The sequence below is a fragment of the Boleophthalmus pectinirostris genome, unplaced genomic scaffold (genome assembly GCF_026225935.1).
Source record: "Boleophthalmus pectinirostris isolate CB_2022bp ecotype Guang Dong unplaced genomic scaffold, ASM2622593v1 HiC_scaffold_12, whole genome shotgun sequence".
Classification (NCBI taxonomy): Eukaryota; Metazoa; Chordata; class Actinopteri; order Gobiiformes; family Gobiidae; genus Boleophthalmus; species Boleophthalmus pectinirostris.
Genome location: NW_026571018.1, coordinates 30,337,472 through 30,360,654, shown reverse-complemented (window position 1 = coordinate 30,360,654; position 23,183 = coordinate 30,337,472). Strand labels below are relative to the sequence as shown.

The 23,183-nt window shown below is 37.7% G+C and overlaps 1 protein-coding gene across 1 annotated transcript; it reads right to left on the bottom strand.

Annotated features, from left to right (window-relative positions):
* Window positions 1-1,210: 1,210 nt before the first annotated feature.
* On the bottom strand, window positions 1,211-22,651 carry LOC110153964 (glutaredoxin domain-containing cysteine-rich protein 2). The gene is made up of 6 exons (XM_055148266.1): window positions 22,594-22,651; window positions 22,303-22,439; window positions 19,850-20,036; window positions 14,133-14,242; window positions 8,700-8,921; window positions 1,211-1,384 (listed from the first exon to the last, which is right to left on the bottom strand). The coding sequence occupies exons 1-6, from the start codon at window positions 22,649-22,651 to the stop codon at window positions 1,211-1,213; spliced, it is 888 nt and encodes a 295-aa protein (XP_055004241.1).
* Between the last annotated feature and the right edge of the window lie 532 nt (window positions 22,652-23,183).

Genomic DNA, 23,183 nt, shown 5'->3' with positions numbered 1-23,183 from the left:
CTTTCATGTGGAAATAATTGAAGTGTCCATATGAAAGCTTGTCATTTCAATGGTTCTTTTCTGAAAATGCATTTTTCCCTCATAGGGACATAATACATCAGCCCTTAAAGTTTCACCTACACACATCAAATCCTGTACTTAAAGGGACAGTCCAGAATTTTCGACATAGGACCTCATTTCCTAAGTAGCCAGTTTGTAGGAGACATGCAGAGATGCTTTTTAAAATATTCCATCGAGTCCTTGTATTTGCAGAGGTCGCTGGTGCTAGGCTAGTGCATGTCAACCATAGTTATCCTGCCACTGTTTGAAATTAAACTAAGCTTGTATCGCATGTTGCATGTTGAGGGACTATTTTCTCATATATCAGTCCATTGCTGCCAAGCTTTCTATCAGGAAGTACAACTCCCTGCTGCTGCTGCTGCTGCTCAGGCATAAATCCTTCAAATGCAAGGTTGGTTTTACGTCTAAAATTATTCTATCAACACATTTACATCGACAGTCTGACATAATAATAGATTTGCTTCGAGTGTTTTGTGGAGTGGGTAAGTTTTTAGTGGCAGGTTAACTATGGCCATTGACATGCACTAGTCTAGCACCAGCGACCTCTGCAAATACAAGGACTGGATGGAATATTTTAAAAAGTGTCTCCACATGTCTCCAACACTCTTTCTAACTAGGAAATGAGGTCCAATGTCCAAAATTCTGGACAGCCCTTTAAGTACAGGATTTGATGTGCAAAAGGATTTTCTTCATATTTAATTCCAAGTATTATTTGTTCAAGTTTAACAAAAAAATCTGCTGAAAACTTAATTTTTAGGCACATTTTCGGTCAGATCTAGTTTACTCAAATAAGAAATAAGATATATAAAAAACCCTCTCTATGTATTTTTAGTATATAATATGTCAACAAAATGAAGCAAAAATGTAACCCGGCTATTTTGTTTGTTTTGAATGTCTGAAAAATTGGCATGCAATATATTTTTCTTGTGACTAAACTACAGGGGAAGTTTCAAATGGATATCACTCAATTTAAGATTGTTTACAGCCTTAAGAGCTTGAGGATGACCAGATTTGACCAACACTGAGCCAAACCTGACGCTGCACACACTGAACACACTCTCACTCACTCACTCACACACACACCCTCCCTCCATCCCACCCCTGCTCCCTCCCCTCCGTCCCTCTCTTTATCAGATGAAACTGTGCGGTGCTACTTTGCTGTGCAGGACTGGCACCTCTCCAAACCGTGGGGGTAGCAGGCCTGGCAGCGCAGGTCACTGATGGACTCGTTGAAACGGTTGGCCAACATGGAGAGCTTACTGCCATGACACAGGGAGCAGGGGGCACAGCCGGAGCCCCCGCACTGCTGACAGCTGTCCGAGTCCTGCACAGAGGAGAGAGGGAAGGCATCAGGGGCACTTACAAGGTTGCAGTGGAACAGGTAGGTAAAGATTAGGATGCGAACGGTCTTTAAAAAGTGAAACTAGTTCATTTTGAGTGGTTTGCAGTGGTCTAAAGTTATTGCTCACTTACTGTATGCATTCCAAGCATCCTAATGAGTCTTCATGGTGGATTTACAATCTTTTCACAACTCTCAAATCTCAAGAGCTGCTTTTGCAATATAAACATACTGGGGCAAGATATTGTTATTATTAAAGAAAGAGAGAAACTAGGCAAGATTATTTGTAAAACCTTACACTTTATAATAACTTCTCCTTTATTAGCCTTAATAAAACATGAACATGGACTTAATTCAGAAAGAACAAATTATTCAGGCTCGGTAACTAGTTTATTAAGGGGTTAGGGTTGGCAGTTGGGCGTAAAGGTATTAATTAAGTAGTTGCTAAGCCAGAATCATTCATAATACACTATTTGGTCAATGTTTTCATGCTTTATTAAGGCTGATGTGCACTAATTATAAAGTAGGGCCAATAACTTTCCTACAATTTTCTTGAGATGTTCCAATCAGGTTTTAAAGCAATGCATAGCACTGAATCTGCAATTTTACAAGTTTTTAATGATATTCTTTTAGCTACTGACTCTGGTGACTCGGTGATCCTTGTTATGCTTGATCTCACAGTTGCATTTGATACTTTGGATCATGACATTTTGACAACATGATTGGAAAAGTGGGTTGGAGTAAAAGGTGCTGCTTTGCAATGGTTCAGGTTCCACTTAAAGGGGAGAACTTTTTGTGTCTGGTTAGGAGATTCTGAATCTTCCTATGCTCCTTTGATGTATGGGGTACCACAGGGATCTATTTTCAGCCCTATTCTTTTTTCTTTGCATGTTCTATGGGTTTGTTTTGAACTCACTCCAAATGTGTTTAACTGAATTAAAAACATGGATGAGCCAACTTTTTTTTTTTTTTTTTACACTTAAATGAATCTAAAACAGAGGTCAGTAGTTGTTTGGGCCTAGTTGTTCTGGAGTCATCTCAGTCATTTTGCTAAATCTGAGACTGTAAACCTTGGTTTTAAAATGGATCCACATCTTATCTATCCATATAAATAAAGTTGCATTTGCAGTAGTACCAAAAAGAAAGAGAGAGAGATGATATTTTTTAGATTATGTAGTTAAAGTAGTAGAGTAGATCTTGTGTTTAGACATTATCAGCTTCAATATAATACAGCGCAATTTGACAAAGCCACTCATTGAATCATAGAGTGCATATTGTACCCTCATGGCCCTCCCATGGTACTGCCCCCACTGTGTTTCATTTGCAGAGCAGCAGCAGGGACACAAATTTATCCCTTAGCTACAATATTATAAACCCATACTGCTAATAGTCACAGGCAATAACACGCCAATATCTAGTACTGGTATTTCTGTGTGTCTACACAAACATATAACAAATGATTTTATATCCCAGATAAATACTTTAAGTTAATTTGTGATCTTTATTTTAAGTTATAAAATATCAGATATCAGCTCAAAAAATCTATATTGGTCCATCCCGAAAGAAAACAGTCATCATTTGATTCACATTTACTGTAGCAGTTTAGCACCTTTGACCTACATGCAATAAAACAGACTTTATAGGAGCTGGACAATGTGGCCCTTATGAGGAGTTAATTTAGAGCTTTGTATGGCAGGTTAGAGCAGAGCTGGACAGCCATTTTCTCTGCCATCTGCTCATTACATACAGATTTACAATGGGAACAGCTGACTGGGCATTCAGTCTACAGGGCACGGGCTGGGCTCACAATGGGGAAGTGGAATGAGGTGAAGTGAATGAAATTATACTCTGCAGTGACACCACGCTGGGGGGGGTAAATACATGTATGCCTATGGCGAAATGTTTGGGAGTTACCATAATGAGAAAAATCTGCAATGGCAGCTTTTTAGATACTTCGAAAATGTAAGAAAAACTATACAAAATGGATTTAAACAACACATTGATCAATTGATACTTTGCAGTGACATCACACTGGGGGTGTTCTAAATGTATCTCTAAGGGTGAAATGTTTATGGTGACACAATACACACATCAGCAAACACTGACAGAAATGTTAGACTCAGAAAGACAAAAAAAAATAATTTATAATAATAATAAATAAAATAATAACAACAACAACAATAATAATAATCATTTTAAAAAGCAAAAACTCAAAATGTATTTTCAGGAGCTTCTGATCAATACAAGGGTTCATGGTTCTGTTTTGGTGTTTGATTTTCAGCACGGAGACAGTAATTAACTGTAATTTTATGCATAAGAAACTTTTAATTTTATGGTCAGATGTGTTTAAAAAAAAAAAGAGCACAGATTAAAGTGTAATAAAGCCTCAGACAGAGCAAAGCGTACAGTTAGCATCACACCCCCACGGAATGTTGATGACATCAGTTGCAAAGTATCAATACATGTGTTCATGGTCCTGTTTTGGTGTTTCATAATAATAATAATAATGCATCAGTTTCATATAGCGTTTTTCTGGACACACAAAGACACTTTACAGTTCTTTTTCATTCACTGCATACCTGGTGATGGCAAGCTAGTATTGGAGCCACAGCTGCCCTGGAGCAGACTGACAGAAGCGAGGCTGCCAATCTGCACTGGCTGAACTATCATCACTCCAGTCAGCTGCTGGCAGATACTAAAAACTGAACCAGTCTCTATCATGGACAAAATCCAAACGTTTCTGGGTCTGGCCAATATCATAATCAATTATCATAAAATCTTAGCGTTTGATCCCAGGAAAGGTTTTTGTTGTCATCTGCTGAAAGGAGGGATGACCAAGTGTATGAGGAAGAGCAAAGGCCGGAGGTAGTCCTAGGCATTCCTCAGAGAATAAGAGTCGGGATCATAACATTGAGCCTCCAAAGCCTCTGTATAAAATGGATCAGCTTCTGCCTAGTTGGTTTAGAGAAGAATTGGTCCACAAGAAGTAGCATCACAGCAACGGAGATCTCAACTCCACAAATAATACCACTACTTATCCATATTGGAAGAACAGAGGAACTGAAAATATACATCATACGATCTATCAAAGGCAAGACGTGATCATGAAGAAGGTTAAGGATCTTGGATGTGCTTGTATTGGCCTCCTTTGTGTTTTTTGGAAGAATGGACTTTGATTTTTGGGGAAAACGCATTCCAATAATCTTTGCTTCCTTACAACATGGAGTATAGAAACATGAAGGAGATGGACACAGCTAGACAGATTCATCAGAGGGTTTCACTTTTCAGAAACCGTCTGACCTCGCAGCATTAGATTATGTTCGCTCGATGGTGAGTGGGTACTTCTTTTCATTTAACCAATCACTGCTATTTGGTTGTGATGTATGTAATGCGCCGCTAAAGGGGTTAACTGGTATATTAAGCGTTTCTCAAATCCCGTAGGAAGAAGGGCAATAACGTCTTTTCCCTTGATAAAATTCACCGAACATTCTTTTTGTTCTGGCTTTAAATCCGTGATCTCGGGAATCGTTGCCAGCACAGAATATATGACTCTTCTCTGATGGACTGGTGCTCGAACTTGCACTTCCGGGGTTTTTGCGAACCATCTAGTGTATTCTGATTCTTGACCTAGTCTCTGAAGAGAAATGAAATTGAGCGGAGGCACTAGGACACAGCCTCATACCAAGTTAAATATGAGTTGTTGTCCTGGAGCAAATAAATCTTGTTTTCATGATCAGAAAGTGTTAAAACAAAGCTTAGATTAAAGTCTAACAGAGCAGTGCCTCCAGTTAGCATCACCCCCCCAGACATTTTTGATACCATAAGCTGCAAAGTATCAAAAAAGCAATGTGAAGTATCTTTGAGTGTCAAAAATGTGCTATAAAGCCGGCATACATTATTATAAGGCCTATTACAAGTACAATCCATAGGAGAATAGAAGAATGCATAGAATTGGCCATGGCTGTGTACTCTGTGTGTTATCACATCTAAACTGATAAAAGGAGCCGTTGTTATTCCAGGGACCGTCCAAACTTTGCAGACAGTTCGCTCCACCGAATTTATCAACTAATGTTTCGTGACTGCAAAACAGGATCTCACATCATCTGATTTATTTCTACCTTCAGTAATGCAAAGTAATGTGGAGCGAATGCAGTTTAGCAACACATAATTTTAAAGAAATCAGACACGGGGCAAATATGAATCTACAATCTAATCTGGATTACAAAAACAAGTCTGAAGTCAGTTACCGTGAAAGAACACTAAAAGCTCAAAGCAGTGAGGAGATATAATGTAAAAGGTTCAATTTTGCACTACAAGAAAACTCTACGATATAATACTAAGAGACTACAGTACAGTGGACCCCTATAATAAGCTAAGGGAGGAGGGGCAGTAATAGCGGAAAGGTGATAGCCTATGTTCTCGCAGGACAATGTAAGTGGAGCGCGTATGCTGCAAGGACAGAGCGAAAAAGTGTGGACTCATCAGGAGAGTTGACAGATAATACAACGGCACTATAGCGTTGTCCATTAAGTAGAAGTACATTAAGGTCTGGGTGCAATAACAGGACAGAAAGGCATTGTGGGAACAGTAAAGAGGAGCTGTACTCTTCTTGCACTTCTGACTGTAATGTAACCCTGTGTTTTATTAGTTTTTCTTGGGCGCTTCACTTACAATGCAGATTTGTGTGAATGAAACAAAACACAATGCCCGGTTTGTTTTTGATGAGGAATCAACACTGTAACAGAGTTATATCAGAAAATAGTGTAATATTAAACCTTTAACATTTATTTATGTAATGATCTGTTTATATGTGATTTGTGGTGGTCAAAGTGGCATAAATATTACTATTAATTTGTGACCAGGGCAGGTATGGTTGCAGTTGTAGTTGTACATAACGACCTGTTTGAATATACATGTTTAAGCCTAGTATACTGAGGAAAGTATAAGAGCAACTAAAGGCACACTATGTAACCTTTTTGGTGGAGGGTATCCCACAGAGATGTTTTTTTTTTTTTTTTATGCCAGGAAAGTTCCAAAGTATGGCAATATACCTGTCTATGTTTGAGGAGACAAAGAGAAGTTAAGGGTCAGGTCTGTGGAGGAGTGATCCCAACGAGAAAGGTTACACAGTAGTAAAGAACAAATATTATGCAGGATTTGTATTGTCATTGGCCTTTAAACACTCGGAGTACCTTTGCTTTGGAATTGCATGAATTGAACTTAAGATAATGCCCATTTTTAAAATATAAAAAAAATCCATAAAAAAACATAATAAAAACATAAAGCCAATGCCCGAATGTCTACACTATCCCCTTACGGCACTATTTATTAGGGGTGAAACGATATCCAAGTTTCATGATACGATATCATCACAGCATGAACCTCACGGTATGATATTTATTGCGATATCGCAGGAAAGCTCACAATAAAGAAGGGAGGCTCACAATTAGAAATGTAACAATATCCAAATCTCTCTGTACAATATTTTCATGATATACATCTCACAGTACGATATTTAAAGTGCTATTTTGTGGAGGCATAAACATCACAGGTTGAGCGGTCAGATGCCTTGACTTAATCCAAAGAGCTTGGACTTAAAAGTGCTTCCAGCCCCCAACAGATGAATTTGCTTCTTTAGTGTTGCACTGAAATGGGCAAGACACTTAACCCACCTTGCCCACAGTGGTCTGTGTACACTGGTGTGTGAATGGGTGAGTGGTTCCTTGTTGTAAAGTGCTTTGAGTGGCCCTCGATATTATTGTGAGAACTCTGATGATACGATATCATGATATTTCGATTATTGTTACATCCTTACTATTTAGTGGTTACACCAGTTTTAGTGGTGTCCGAATGTCCTGTGAGCACGGTGGCAGTTTGGCGGCACTGTGGCTGAGTGGCTAGCTCTCACGCCTCACAGCAAGAAGGTTCTGGGTTCTGGGTCTTTGCTGTGTGGAGTTTGCATGTTCTCCCCGTGTCTAGGTGGCTTTCCACTGGGCACTCCGTTTTCCGCCCATCAACCCAAAAACATGCACCATAGGTTAAATCCTCCAGCTGAGGTCCTGACCAAGCCTAGCAACAAAATCATAGATACTGTATGTGCCTGAGTGCTCCATGTGCTGCTGACTGCCTTGAATAGTAGTTGTAACTGGTAGTTACTAGAACAGTCAATATGGACCACGATGCATTAGGAGAGTCGAGAAAAAAACTGCATTCGGTGACAAGTGCATAATAACTGGACTTGTGAATAAAAGCATAATTTCCACATCTTGAGCAAATAGTCCAGTCTGTTTGCATGAGATCCAGTGTGACATATGATTATTATGAGTCCATAAACACTTGTGCCAGTCTGAACTGATCATTATTTATGACATAAATCAAGTTTTATCGGAATTCAGCGGACTCCGTGTGACTTGAATGTAGTGAGCTGCGTGTCTGTGAATGAGTGCACTATAAAGTCCACTAAAGAGTGCGTGAATGAGGGGTTAGGGACTAGGGTGGACATTCAGACATAATTTCTTAGCCTCAGTGCTCCCTATCCTCTGATCGGGTGCAGTTTGCCATCTACTTGCAGCAGAGGGAAATACAACTGCAAAAACAATTAAACAGTTAAAAGAACACGCCAGTTCAAATCAAGCCTAGCATGTGTTCTGTAAGTCTAAAAATAAAGAATATTCGTCAATATGAATCAAAGGTACATTCTGTAACTTTACCGGTGGAGGGTCAATCAAATGTTTTTCTTCATGGAGATGTTTTTGCTTTGTCTGGAATGTTTCACAGTATGCCATTACACCTTTTTATCTTCAGTGAGCCCAAACCAGACCAAGTTACAGGTCAGATCTATGGAGAGACAAAGCGCTTACACAGAATTCCTGTTTATCTATGTATTTATGAGCTATAAAACCACCCGTAATTGAATAAATGTTTCGCAGAGCTGTTTAAAATCATATTACGGAATATTCAAAGCAGAGTAATGACATATCCACAGAATCAAGACAGTGATGGACCCCCAACCGAAAAGTTACACAGAGCACCTTTAATGTTTTTAGGCAGCTCCCTCTCCTCCAACGTATTCATTCATAACATTATTGAATTACAACTGAGGATTTGGTCGACTTTAATATTCCATTGACATTTTTAGCAAGAACTCTACAATGAAAAGTTGCAACCCGCTATCAGAACATCATTACATTGACTTTTACACCAGCAGAAGGACATGATGGTGTTGAAATGGTCAGTAAAGATGCACAGTGACATAAAACTCACACACACTCCGGAGGTCCATTATGCCAGGGCCCATTACCTTGCCCTCTGCATGCTTCTCCTCTCTCTCCTCTGACGGGTGCTGGGTGCCGCTGGTCGTTCGCCTCCTCCTGCTGCCCCTGTCTTTGGCCTTTGGGTGCCCATCCTTCTCCACAGCGGGTGCTACCTGGTGTCTCTCTGCCTCTGGTTTTCGCGGAGGAGCTCGAATAATGCGTAGATTGCTGGTGTATATGATGATTTTGCCAAAGTCCAATACTGTGTTCTGAAAAAAATGTAAAGTTATAAATGTTTTGGCATGTGGTGTAGTATGTAGTGAATAAATAAATGAAGAAATTAATTTTTGCATATGCAGTGGTGGAAGAAGTACTCAGTGTTGTTACTTAAAGGTGCATTGTGTAACTTTTCTGGTTGTTTCTATGGATGGATGTCATTGCTCTGCTTGTAATGTTCCACAGTATGACATTAAACAGCTCTACCTTACTTTTATTCAATTACAGGTGGTTTAATATCACAAAAAATACCTAGAAAAACAGGCATTCTGACTGTGAGTGGGGTCGCCTCTCCACAGATCTGACCTGTAACTTGGACTGGTTTGGTCTCCATGATACCATACTGTGAAACATTCCAGACAAAGCAATAACATTTCCATTGAGACAAGAATTTGATGGACCCTCAACCAGAAAAGTTATACAATGCACCTTTAAGTAAACGTACAGATACTGGAGCAAAAAAATATAAAAAGTAAAAGATAAAACTCTACTAAAGTACAAATATTAAAGTGGCGGTTTAATAATGTACTTAAACGGTAAAAAGTATTACACATATTTTGAGATCTTATAAGGCTTCAATTGTAGTGTTTTTTACAAAGATTTGTGCTGAATTTTGTTCAACATAAACAATTGAATCAATCGTTTTTTTCCTAGCGGTCTTTATTTTGTATATTTGTGTTGGTGAGATTATGAAGATGGTCTCGACAGCAGGTCTCGACAATAACAGTAAAAAAAAAAAAAAAACTTTTACTTTTAGCGTAGTTCAACAATTTAGTGGAGTAGAAAGAAAAGACACAGAACCAGTCAAAAGTTTTAGAACTCCACACTTTTTTTTACTGTTGACGAACGTATTCTAAACTTTTGATTCATGAAAGTGTCCACCTTTGGCAGATATAACAGCTGAACACACTCGTGGCTCATTCTTTTTCCAACAGAAATCAAATATTCTTCAGAAAGTTCTTCCCAAATCTATTGCAGACGTTCCCATAAATATGTGGCACTTGTAGGTTGCTTCACTCTTCTGTCCAGTTCATCCCAAACCAGCTCGATGGGGTTTAAGTCTGGACACTGTGCTGGACACTCCATGTTATCAAGTTAATCATCATCTTGTTCTTTTTGCCTGAGGTAGCTTTGGCAGAGCTTGGACTTGTGTTTTGTTTTCTTTTATCTTTTTTTAACCTCTGGCTGTTCAATTCTTACCTTTGTACCATTTCAAGCTTTTCATTGGACTTGCATGACTTGAATTGCAATAAATAACTGGATAAATTAGGGTGTTCTAAAACTTTTGACCGGTAGTGTACTTGTTCTCAAACAGAATGAAAAGTATCCACTTTAAAGTGTACTTAAGTAAAGCACAGATTCCTAAAATGTATACTGAAGTACAGTACTTTACTACTTTTAACTTTGTTATGTTCCTCCACTGTGCATATAATATTTACTCAATTATCTTACCATAAATAAATAATCGGCTCTACTATTGTGACTATAGGAATGAACCAATAACAATTCCATGGAGACAAGCTAAAAAGTTACACAATGCAAAATGACTGCATGCTTTATACATTTGACTCTACATTTGACGTTAGATTGGTGTTACCTCATACCTGGAGTTGTCTTTTATTATATGTTTCATTCACAAGTTTGAGTGACCCTTTATTATTAGTCTCTCTACATCTCCAAAACTTAAAATGCTTTTTTCCACCTTGTGATGTCATGCAATGGTAGTTTTCAAGTTAACAGCTACCTTTTACATTTCGTTGAGTAAAACTTGAAAATTCCAACACTGAAATTATCCAAATGATTCTAGTGACATTGTTTGGAGTTTAAACCACAGTGGAGCACTTCCTATATCATCACATGACATCATAATGTGGAGCAAAGTGTCAGTTTGCAGGGTTTGTGTGTTAAACATGTGCGAATGAAACAGAAAAGAACTCCAGGTATGTTTTTGCTAAGGAAACAACATTATAACATGGATTAATATGGGCCCTTTAACCGTAATTTCACTAATGTTGAGAACAAAACACTGTATTTACCCGCTTCTCAGCATTATCACAAATCAAGCTCCAACTAAATGAGCCATTGTTTAGTTATTGTTACAGCATCCCGACCTCAAGTACTGTAATTAACTCTGAATTCCACTGCATTTTATCCTCACGGAATCCTTGCTAAACTAGGATCAAATAAAAATTCCTTTCTTTGCAAATGTATTCTCAAAACTGTACTAGAGAACCAGCAATCAGACCAGCGTTTCAATTACAGTAACACACTTTTTTCCTTATTGTTATGTAGTTGTTGCTTTTGAAGGTTGGTAGTAAAATTCTGAATAAAGCACTGCCATTATGCAAACACTGGGAACCTAAACATTTAAAAATACAAAAAGGAAATGCATCTAACAACACCATAAGACATGATAAGTTGGAAACACTTTAAAAACTACACTTGAATTAGCCTAACCCTAATCCCTTAAAGCAGGGGTGTCAAACTCATTTTGGTCCGGGGGCCATATCCAGCCTACTTTGATCCCAAAGGGGCCGGATCAGAAAACTCATGGCATATAAACCCCAAAAATAACAATAAGTTCAAATATTTGTGCAGAGAAACACAAATCTATTACAGAAATCTTTTTTAATTGATGAACTCTTTCTTATTATAATATTATAATATTATGAACAACCTGAAACTTTCATAAAATTTCAACACAATGTTTTAATATTAACTTGTATGCAAATAGGAATAAGTCAATTTTTCTTGGAAAATCCTGTACTCGGCTCCACTTTTCTCATGTTGGACATTTTGCTGATGAGGGTCAACAGTCAAAACGATCGTCCTTTAAGAGCGTTTGGAAAGAGACAAGTCTTCATTTGTGCTGCTCTGGTGGGAGGGGCCACGCACAGAGGCGCTGGAGACGCTGCTATACTAAACACCGCAGAAAATTACTAATATTTTAATAGAAAATATAATTCAAATATTTTAGTAGAAAATCACCCAAGGGCCACATTAAAGGTCTTGGAGGGCCGGATCTGGCCCCCGGGCCTTATGTTTGACACCTGTGCCTTAAAGGTGTATAATGTAATTTTTATGGTGGAGGAACATTTCTACTTTCATGGAGACCAAACCAGACCAAGTTACAGGTCAGATCTGTGGAGAGGTGACCCCACTCACAGTCAGAATGCCTGTTTTTCTAGATATTTTTGAGCCATAAAGCCACCTGCAATTGAATAAATGTAAGATGACAGAGCAATGACATATCCATAGAAACAAGCAAAGATGGACCTACAATCAAAAAGTTACACAGTGCACCATTAATTAAGTTTTTAAATAATAAACTGTTTGTTCATTATGAATTAAGGGGAGACACTACAGTTTTGGTTAGTTTGGTCTCTCAGCATATAAGCAACAAAACAGTCCACTCTGCACTGAAAGATGTTTTAATATTTAATCAACCTGCCGCCATAAATTTATGGGACAATGTAACTTCATAGGCTGTTTTCTCAAAATGCATTTTCTCCCATAGGGACAAAAGGATCATCGCTTAAAGAAGCACCTACACTCACCAAACTTTACAGGCTTGTACTTAACAAGATGTACAGAAGGACTTTTTATATCTAATTCCAGATCAGATTATTCAGGTTTTAATTATTTTTTTATTGTTTTTTTCAGGCACATTTTTATTTATTTATTTATTTATTTATTTATTTATTTAGTTAGTTAGTTAGTTAGTTAGTTAGTTGGTTTTCAGTGGGACGGTGTATATCAATAAACATTGCAATAATGTAAATGTACCTGAATTAGCCAAAAGACTAGTTTTCGTCAGCTGTTCCCCTGCCAGATGGTAATAGGCTTTGTTACATCTGGTTTACTCAAATAATAAATAAGACATCCAAAATCCCCTCTGAATATTTTTTAGCATCTAATGTGCCAACAAAAATAAGCAAGAAATTTAACCTGGCTCTTTTCATGATTCTGTTTTGAATGTCCAAAACACTTTGGCAGCTTTGACACATAAAATGCATTATTTTTCTATGAAAATATTACATGGTGGAAAACTTGTAATACATTTTTTCTTACATTTATTCTCACCTTAAGTCTTTCTTCTTGCTTCATTAAACATGCACATTAAACATGTAATTTTTTGGTTGTCTGCTTGTTTCTGTGAATAGGTAATTCTCTGGTTGGAATGTTCCACAATATGACATTAAACAGCTTTACCTTACATTTATTTAATTACAGGTGTTTTTATGGCTCAAAAATACATAGAAAAACAGGCATTCTGACAGTGAACAGGGTCGCCTCTCCATAGATCTGACCTGCAACTTGGTCTAATTTTAATCTTTAAAGGTTTAATATTCATGAACATAGAAAGGTTTAATGCCATACTGTGAAATATTACAAACAATAACATCGCCACAGCGAAAACCATTTGACGGACCTCCCACTGGAAAAGTTACACAATGCACCTTTAAGGCTAACTGTGTAGTTATTATAAAGCGATACTGATAAATGCTATACTTGAAAGTCACAACTGATCAAGGGTGGAAGTTACCGAAGTACAAAAGTAAAAGAACAATACTTAAGTACAATTTTTATTTAGGTATCTGTACTTTACTTAAATACATTTTACAGTGGATATGTGTAAAATCCCTCAGTCATCCAGGTAGAATCCAGGTTTAGTTTTTACTTTTAATTCATCATTTGAGAGCATGTATCTGTACTTTCTAGTCCACTACATTTTATATCTGGGCTGAAAGGTAAAAAGTACTTCTCTTTATATTTTGAGACCTGCTGAAATGACTGAGACTTATTTTTTAGCGCATTTAATTCGAGTTAACAGTTCCAAACCTTCAGCAAACCAAATACACAGATACACAGAAATCAGTTGAATCACTTCTTGTTCAAAATCACTACATTTGAAGCTTTAATTGTTCTAAAAATCTCTGCAAAACACTATACATTTTACTCTTAAAGTACATTTTTAAACAGGTACAATAGTTTTACTTGTGTATGTAGCTTTTTTCATGTGATATTTTTACTTGTACTTGAGTAATCTTTTGACCCGGTATCTGTACTTTTATTGAGTAACAATAGTCAAAATACTAGTACTTCATCCAACACTGAAAGTGATGTGTTGTTGATGCTTTGTGTCCTGAGTTGATCTTTTTCTCATTTGAATGAAAGCAGAAGCCTGGAGTTTTGTCTCTTACTTTGGCGTCTCCCTGGTTGACTTCGCTCTGGCCCTCAGCAGCCCTGTAGCTCCCCACTCCTCTGTACACGTTTATCCTGTGTGCGATGAGGCCCGCGGGGGGGTAGGCACCTGAAGTGACACCACAACATCATCACTATACACAGGAAGCAGCTAAAATAGAAATCTGATGTCTAGATCTATAATGCTAAAATCAAACGGCATCTTTTAAAGGTGATTACAGTAGTGACAAGGAGCTATTTAAAGGTCCTATGTTACACAAAATGGACTCTTGTGAGATTTAAGCCATGTTATAATGCTGTTAACTTCTCACAGATATACCTGGGATTGTGTTTTGTTTCATTCACATGTTTGAGTAACCCTTTATTATTAGTTTGTCTACAACTCCAAAGGTCTAAATGCTCCATGTGATGTCATGAAAAAGTAGTTTTCAACAGCTACCGTTTACCTTTTGTTCAGTAGAGATATGGGGGTTGATTTCAGGGTCAAAATTATCCAAATGATTCTAGTGAAAGTGTGTAGAGTTTAAAAACACAGTTGCACTTCCTGTCTAACCACATTACATCACAAAGTGGAGCAGAGTGTTTTCTGTTTGATACCCGAGCTAAGCCTAAAGGCCTAATCATACTTCATTAGAACATAAGAACTTTGTTTATGTTCTCGAAGTGAAGAACAAGAACAAAGTTTGTTTGAGCTCTGACATTTCATATTTTAAAAGATGTTCTGCTGCCAAACTGCCCTGTCCTCTCATGGCATATTGCGAGGGTATTTCTTTTTGTCCTCCAGCCTGACCGCTCTTTTTTTTGGTGACCCACCTTTTGGCTTTCACAAACATGGCACAGAGATTACGCCAGACTTTTCTACACTGATTTTCGTCCGTGCCTAAAATTTCCGTGATCTCGCTCAATGAATTTCTTGCCATTTAGCGTCTTTATAGTCAATGACTGTCGTGTCATACAGATGTCTGTATTTTTTCACCATTTCCACCAGCTGTGACTCAAAACCATCCTTTTTTTTTCTTACTCCACACCGGCAAGGAAGCGCATAAACCACGGCCACATAAATAACCAATCAGTGTGAAGATGTCAGACACCACTGTCGAACTGCCGAATAAAGTTCTGTTCAGCTGAGGTGTTGAGAACAAGTCACAAAAACCGTGGAACAGGAGCTGGCTGATGACATTGACGTCATTTTGTTCTTATGCTCTTAGAACGTATGAATAGGCCTTAAATATGCAGGGTTTGTGTGTTTAACATTTGTGAATGAAACAAAACACACAACTCCAGGTCTGTTTGTGATGAAGAAACAACATTACAACATAGATCAGAAAATGATCTGATATCAGAAGATGATATCATAAACACTCAATTATCTTTATATTGTCTTTAGTACGTAACTAGAAGGGATGGAACAACATCTTGTGTCAAAAGACTGTGCATGTGTTTTCTTTCATGTGTGTTAAGCACTAGTCAGTAACATTTTACATTTATTGTGAAGATGTAGTTCCAAAAAGCAGAGGTACAATGAAGTTAAAAACATTTATTATAAAATATTTAAAAATCCCATCTTGTCTTGTTCTTGTGAACCCAATCTTGTGCCTCATCTTGTGGAAATTGTCTCGACTCTCGTACCCCCTACTAACTATTCATGGGTTTAAGGCAAATGATTCATTCATGAATTCAAGGCTTTTCTGAAGGCCTTTCCCCATTCAAATGATAGAATATTTAGCTTTGAATGGCTATACCGACGGAGGACCATTGCAAATCCCTCAACTGCATGAAACCCACGAGCGAATTTTCAACTTCTGAATGTTTACCAGCGCTATTTACCAAAGGCTATCTTTCTGACACCGTGCGGAAATGCAGACTTGGCCCTTCCTCAAAGTTTGATAAGGAGTAAGAAGTGCATGTTTTAGATGAATGAAAGAAAAATAAATACAGATGATCAGAACTATCCATGCCATACAAAAACTGAACAGTCCTGCTGTGAAGTGAGATGGGATTTGGCTCCAGACCTCCAACCAGATGACCCAACACCAGAGACCTCCATCTTTCAATGTAACATTACTGAAGTTGACATTGTTTTACACTAAGATAAGCTCAACACCCTTTTCCTAACCTTAACCTTTACAGATTTGTACCTATTGTATTTTTCGGACTATAAGGCGCACTGGATCATAAGGTGCAGTATCAGTAATGTTGAATTCTCTGGTCTATTTTCATACATAAGGCGCACTGGATTATAAGGCACATTAAGCGAAACAAACAAACGACACTTGAGACTGATCCTTTAGCCCAGACATCCACAATCCATTGGCAGATCATGGCGTAATTCGCCCAGCGTTGCCTCCTTGTCTTGGTGAATGTGTATTATGAATGTGAATGTGGGCGGATAATAATAATAATATATATATATATATTTTTTTTTATTTCCTATGAGGACGACTCAAATATATATTAAGTAATAATGTGTTTAATGCAGCTTTATGCACATTTGTTTACATTTTGCAGAAACAAAACTTAAAACCACATGTTTAATTTGCATAAACTATAAGCTCTGAAAAAAACTGCTCGCTCCTTGTGCGCTGATACAGTCAGCTTCTGTTGGACTAAAGGACAAGACTCAGTGGAATATGAGTGTTTTTTCTGTGACAGAGGATGTGCTGCTGATGGTGAGTCTGTTATGTGCTTCTATCGCATTGGAAATGGTTCACGTGAAACTTTTCAGAGATTATAAATCTGCAGGTCATAGCATAGACCGTATACATGAATGGTCATATATTCTCTGTAGCATTTCATTGATGTCATAAATGCCGAGGCAGAACTATACTTCGCCCTTTACTCCGTGAGGCTCCTGACTACAGTAGCTCTAATGCTCCAACAATCCATCAAACGGTGCAGCTTTGTAGCTTACTATAGTCATACTAAAACATTTTGACAGATTTTTGAGCGTCTTGTACCATATAAAATCGGTTCGAGGTCAGTAAGCACAACCAGAATTAATACATAAAGTGCACCGGATTATAAGGCGCACTGTCGATTTTTGAGAAAATTAAAGGACTTTAACTGCGCCTCAGAGTCCAAAGAATAAGGTAATTTAAAACAGACACAGGACCTACTGAAACATATGCAGGAAAAAAAATGTTGTGCTGTATTTACACTTATTAAAATTGGAAAACATAAAATAAACAACACCCAATTATTATTTCTGAATGTACAATACTTCAATTTATAGTCTTGTTACATTTACTATGCCTCAAAATTCGCATTGGCTTTTAGCATTGAGACACAAGCGTCTCTCTTTCTAAACACAGAAGTTTCCTCCGCTGAAGTCTTCATTCATTTTCAGTGACATCCACCCCCAGCTCCCTGTCCACTGCCTTATCTTTAAATATTTATATGTTTTAGAGTGACTCGGCAAAAACCACACAGAAATAAAACTGGACAGGAAGTAATGACACCAACAGTGAGGTTTTCGGATGCTTTTGTGCACAGAGCGTATTAAATGTTTTATGTTTGTGACAACATGTTTTAACTACTCATTTCCCTATGGAAGGAAATGTATTGGGGATTAAATGTAGGCTACAATCTTTGAAGTGCTAATGAGTGCAAACATTGAAATGATCTTATAAATAACATTTAATAGAGAACTAAGGCAAAAACTGATATGGATTTGGTTTGTTTATGAAAAGTAAACTAATGAAAATGTCGAGGAGCATGCCAATGGATGTGTATCCTGGTGGAAGTCTGCAAGGTAGGGTCCTCTGGTTGGAGGTCTGCAGCCAGGCTCTCTTGAAACTAAGGCTACGTTCAGATTGCAGGGCTTAATACTCAATTCAGATTTTTTTGCGGAATACGATTTTTTTGCAAGGTCGTTCACATTTCCAATTAAATGCGACTTGTATGTGATCTCCAGTGTGAACTTTAAACAACCCAAAAGCGTCCCACATGTGCATTGGAGAACACGAGCTCAGCATGCTCAGTGTTTACGAAAGTCGTACTGGAGCTGGCACATGTACAGCTGATTTGTTTTAAGGATGAGATTGAGAAGGACAAAGTCTTTGCCTATGGTGTTTGGGCCAGCAGCAGCAATGTCCGTAAAAGGAACATGTGGGTGCGGAGTCACAGCCAAGAGTGCTGGGATTGTTATTTGCGTCGCTGCTTCACTCACACAGAGTACATACACAATATTCCGATGACGAGAAGAACGTTTGTGTACATTTGTGACGTGTAGGTGGAATGAATGTGACCTGGCCATTCAGACTGAAGTTGCATGTCAAAAGATCAGATATGTATCGGTTTTAGGAGCAATATCCAAGTGGCCTGGGTCACATTCAAAAAAATCTGATCTGTGTCATTTAAAAGATCAGATAGAGGTTGCATAGGGGAGAAAAAAATTAATTTGGGTCACTTCAGGCTGCAGTTTGAACGTAGCCTAAGTGTGACTATGCTGCTATTGGCTATTCTGAGTCAGTTTAATTCCCCATTTGTCCAGGTCCATGTTAACAAAAGTTTCAAAGGAAGTGAGCCAACATTTTTGAAACTGAGATGTTAATCCAGAAATCATTTTCAATCTGAAGGTAAATTGGGCAGGGCTAGTGTAGGTGTAATTTGGGGCTGATCCTAAACTAACGACAACAGTTCAAGACACTGTCAAATCTCAGCCACTGAAAAATTTGTAGAATCAGTGGTGCTTTTTAATCTCCCCAAACTGAGATTTTAATTTGTGAAAATCTGTTCTCTAGCCTAGGAACATTCACAATTTTAAATATTAATATCACGATTTTCTTAGGGCCTAGAATCATAAACTGTATAGATACATGATTGAAGCTAATGTACTTGCAGAAAATGATCATCTGTGCACTTCTGGCTCCATCAACTCTGGCTCCAATCGGCTTTACATTGAAAAATCATTACCTCTCTACCTGTAACCGCTGCAGTTATCATCATTTTGGTTTTAAAATGTTCATATTAACCCACGCTACATCATCCTGGTGTTTTTATTTAGCTATTTTGTTTGTTAATCAAGATATTAATCTAATAAACAAATAAACTAATCAGGCAGCTTCTTTTCCCTGAGGTTGCTGCTAAGGGAAGGGGAGTTATTTTCAGCAGCCTCACTCCGGATTGACTCTTTGGTTGCTATGATACTCAAGGTCAAAATTCCAAACATGGCATTGTCTCAGAATTTGCCCCTATAACTCCGAGCCTCGATGAGCTTCATTTGACTGGAGCCAAACATTATTAGTGGTGACATCACAGGCACAGGCCGAGCTAATCCAGCTCATGCCGTAGTAAAAAAATGTCTAGCTTCTCAGTTCAACGCCTTCAGGTTGAATATTTTGAACAGAATTTAATTTTCTTTTGCTGTCTTCCTTTTTATATGTTATTCCCCCATTTTCCATTTCCCAGTTGATAAAATAGCCCATTAAATCTGCCTCTCAACCCCCAATCATCATCATTATAGTTACATGTCTGTTGTTCCGTTTACTCAAGCACCATGACTGCTCATTTCATAATCATATCCACATTCATCACGCTCACGGAGAGAGGTGCAATTTCACAAACACATGTAGAGCCAATCACGGATATCATTTTATGGAAATCCACCTCCGTGCCTCCACTATTCCACTACAGGAGAGCGTGTCACCAAACACCACGCTTTCTCCCATCTCACACCTGCGCCCACACAAACGGGTGAGTGTAAAGCACAGCGCACCCTGCTGGTCGGCTCCGGATCCGTCTTGAAAGCCGCAGTACTGGTCCATTTCCAGGTGGCTGGGTGGGATTTTCCTGTGGACGAAACTGTGGGGGTACTTCTCCGCGGGACTGTCCAGCTCCTGGCCATCCTCGTACACGTGTTTGAGCACCCGCCCGCTGTACGACGACGCCAACTTGAAACGCACCTACAGTTTGGAATTGAAGAAGAACAGGAAATATTAAGAGATGCCAGGGTTAAAAACACATACTTCTGGTTGATTAATCGACTAAAAAGGGGATGTGGCAAAAGCTTTCAAAACTAAAACTGCACTCAAATCAAAAAACAAAAACAACCATTTATTGACAAAAAATAACACATAAATATCTAGGGATGTAACAATAACCAAAATATCGTGATATCGTATCATCAAAAGTCTCAGAATAATATCATGGACTGTCACAATATATTGAATTACAAGTTCCTTTGCTTAAATGCATGGTTTTACAGTAGCAACAGCTTATGAACATCAGAAACTACATATCCCATGATTCATTTCATTGAGCACAACATGAAGATTTATGTTTTTTACTTGAATTTTTGGGATTAAACAGAAATAATTCACACTAAAATCTTGTCAAGGTATTTTAAAAGGAAAAAGTGCCCCATCTACAATTATATCGGCCTCTTCAAAATATCACAATAAAATATCATACAGTAAGATGCATATCGTGATAATATTGTACTATGAGATTTGGATATTGTTACATTCCTATAAATAAAGTATTAATGTAAAGACAGACTGAATTTGTGAATCATGAGTTTAATCTGACTTTTTACATGTAAATATTAGGGATGTAACCATATCCAAATCTCAATATTATTACGATTTGCATCTCACGGTACAATATTTATTGCAATATTTTGGAGAGGCTAATATAATTGTAGAATTGTAGGGCACTTTTTTGCTTTTAAAATACCTTGACAAGATTTTGGTGTGAATTATTTCCGTCATAATCCCAAGAATTCAAGTAAAAAACATATTTCTTCATGTTGTCTGCACTGTTGCTATTATAAGACCATGTATTTAAGCAAAGGAACTTTTGATTGAATATAGTGTGACAGCCCTCGTTATTATTGTGAGACTTTTGACGATTCGATATCACGATATTTCGGTTATTGTTACATCCCTAGTAAATGTTTAAAAAATAAATAAATAAATCATCAGCTAACTCATTAACTCACTAAGCTTCACTTCTTCTTATAATTTAAATAAAAAATTTGAGAAGAAATACACATTTTGAACTACTAAGGCATCATTGACTGATTAATCGACTAAAGGGCTAAGGGATACTCATAATGTTAACTACTATTACATCTTAAAATGTGGTTAAAATGTATTCAGATATACAGGCCTCCAATCTCTGTCTAATAATAAATGATGCTAAAATTATACTTAAGTTTAGATCCTAAAGCGTGCTACCGTTTCACAATGTATCTGATAAATGTCATGTTACAGATGTACAATGCAGTCAGCCTAGTAAATATGCACTATATAACGTTCATGTTGGTTTTATTTCTTATGTTCACTGCAAAAAACAAAATCTAGTCAAGTTAAGATGACTTGAATTAAGAACGTTTTATCATGATTTGAGTCAATTTCAGTTGACAAATAAAATTATCTCAAAGTGGAATAAGACATCTGTACTTAAAATAAGAAAATACACAGAAAAACAAGAACTTTTTACACTTAAAATTAGAAACAAAATCAAATGTTGCTTGAATTAAGAAAAAGACATGTATTCCATTGGTAGATAAGTTTACTTGTCAAATTGAATCTACTCAAATAAAGTAAAATGTTCTTATTTTAAGTCATTTTCACTTACCTAGATATTGTTTTTTTTTTTTTTTTTTTTTTTTGTTTTCCAGTGTTGCTGTTATTTCTTTACCTTGAATGTTCCACAGTACAGCATTAAACTTCCATAGAGTCAAGAAGGTGGTGCCATCACCTGATTAGTTACAGGTCAGGTCTGTGGAGAAGGAAGCCCACTCACAGTGTTTTGTTTTTTTTTTTTTCACACTGTTTCAAGGTACTTTTTAGCATTAAAACATTGAGGTTAATGAAGGCTAGAGAAGTTTAATACTGTGGAACATTCCAAACCAATAACATCAACAACAACAACAGCAACACCAGAAAAGTTCCATAGTGCTTCCTTTATTTTTTATTTTATTTTATATATATTTTATATATATAAAACCAAGAAATGTCAAACAGTTTTATAAAAGCATTAGCCAAATGTTGTGAAATGGGTCCCAAAAATGCCATAAGTAAAATACAGACATGTTCATAAACTAATGAATGGAATATAACAATTTGTAGTTTAAGGTTTGATTAAAGTAACACATTTTGCACAGTCACAAAAACATGATCAATAATTAACAGCTGATCTAATTTATATATCAAAAGTCACTACCTTCCTGGGGTTGGTGCTCTCGTAACGTTGGTCCAGTTTCCTCTGTAGCTCCTCCATGGCCGAGTGTGTCTCTGAAGTGAAAGACCAAAGCAAACACTTCAGTCCATCAGCGGCACTTGGACTGGACTCTGCGACTCCTGGTGTGATCAAAGTACCTCCAGATGGTAAAAATACACACAAATCCCAGATCCTGCTTCTTATATAAAGTAGTTTGGTGTCTACTCCTGCGACAGTCGACACTGGGACTAACCTGCTGTTTTGGGCTCCCACCTCTCCATCTCCACGCTTAATTATTCACAGCAGGATCGTATTTACAAAGAGAGGCAGGGGAAACTAGAAGCTCTGTCATCAAATAATAATGTGTGCAGAGGAGTGTGAGGGAGTGCGGAGGGGACAGTGCAGTGCTAGAAGTCACGGTGACGTTTGATGCTTGTTGTTTTACTGCTGTAGTTTACGTAATGATCTCAACACGACCTGCACAGTAATAGGATTTAGACCTGATGGTGGTGAACAGCTATTGTAGCCACAGCCGCCCTAGGGAAGATTGATGGAATCGAGGCTGCCAATATAAACCAGGTGGGTGAAGTGTCTTGCCTAAGCACACAACAACAGTTTGCGCTAGAGGTACTGCCCTCAATCAGTGGCACTTGGTATTTCCAGCGGTCTCCCTTCCAAGTAGTAAAGGTCCTATATATACAGGGTTTATGCAGGGTTCAACAAACCAAATTTAATGCGTTTTAATGCCGCAATTCAGTTGGTGCCATTAATAAATGCAGAAAGAAAGATATATTAAAGGTGCATTAAGTAACTTTTCTGGGGGAGGTTCCATCAAGTGCTTTTCTCCGCACTGAAAACCCAATTAAGAAGACCCAAATTAAGAA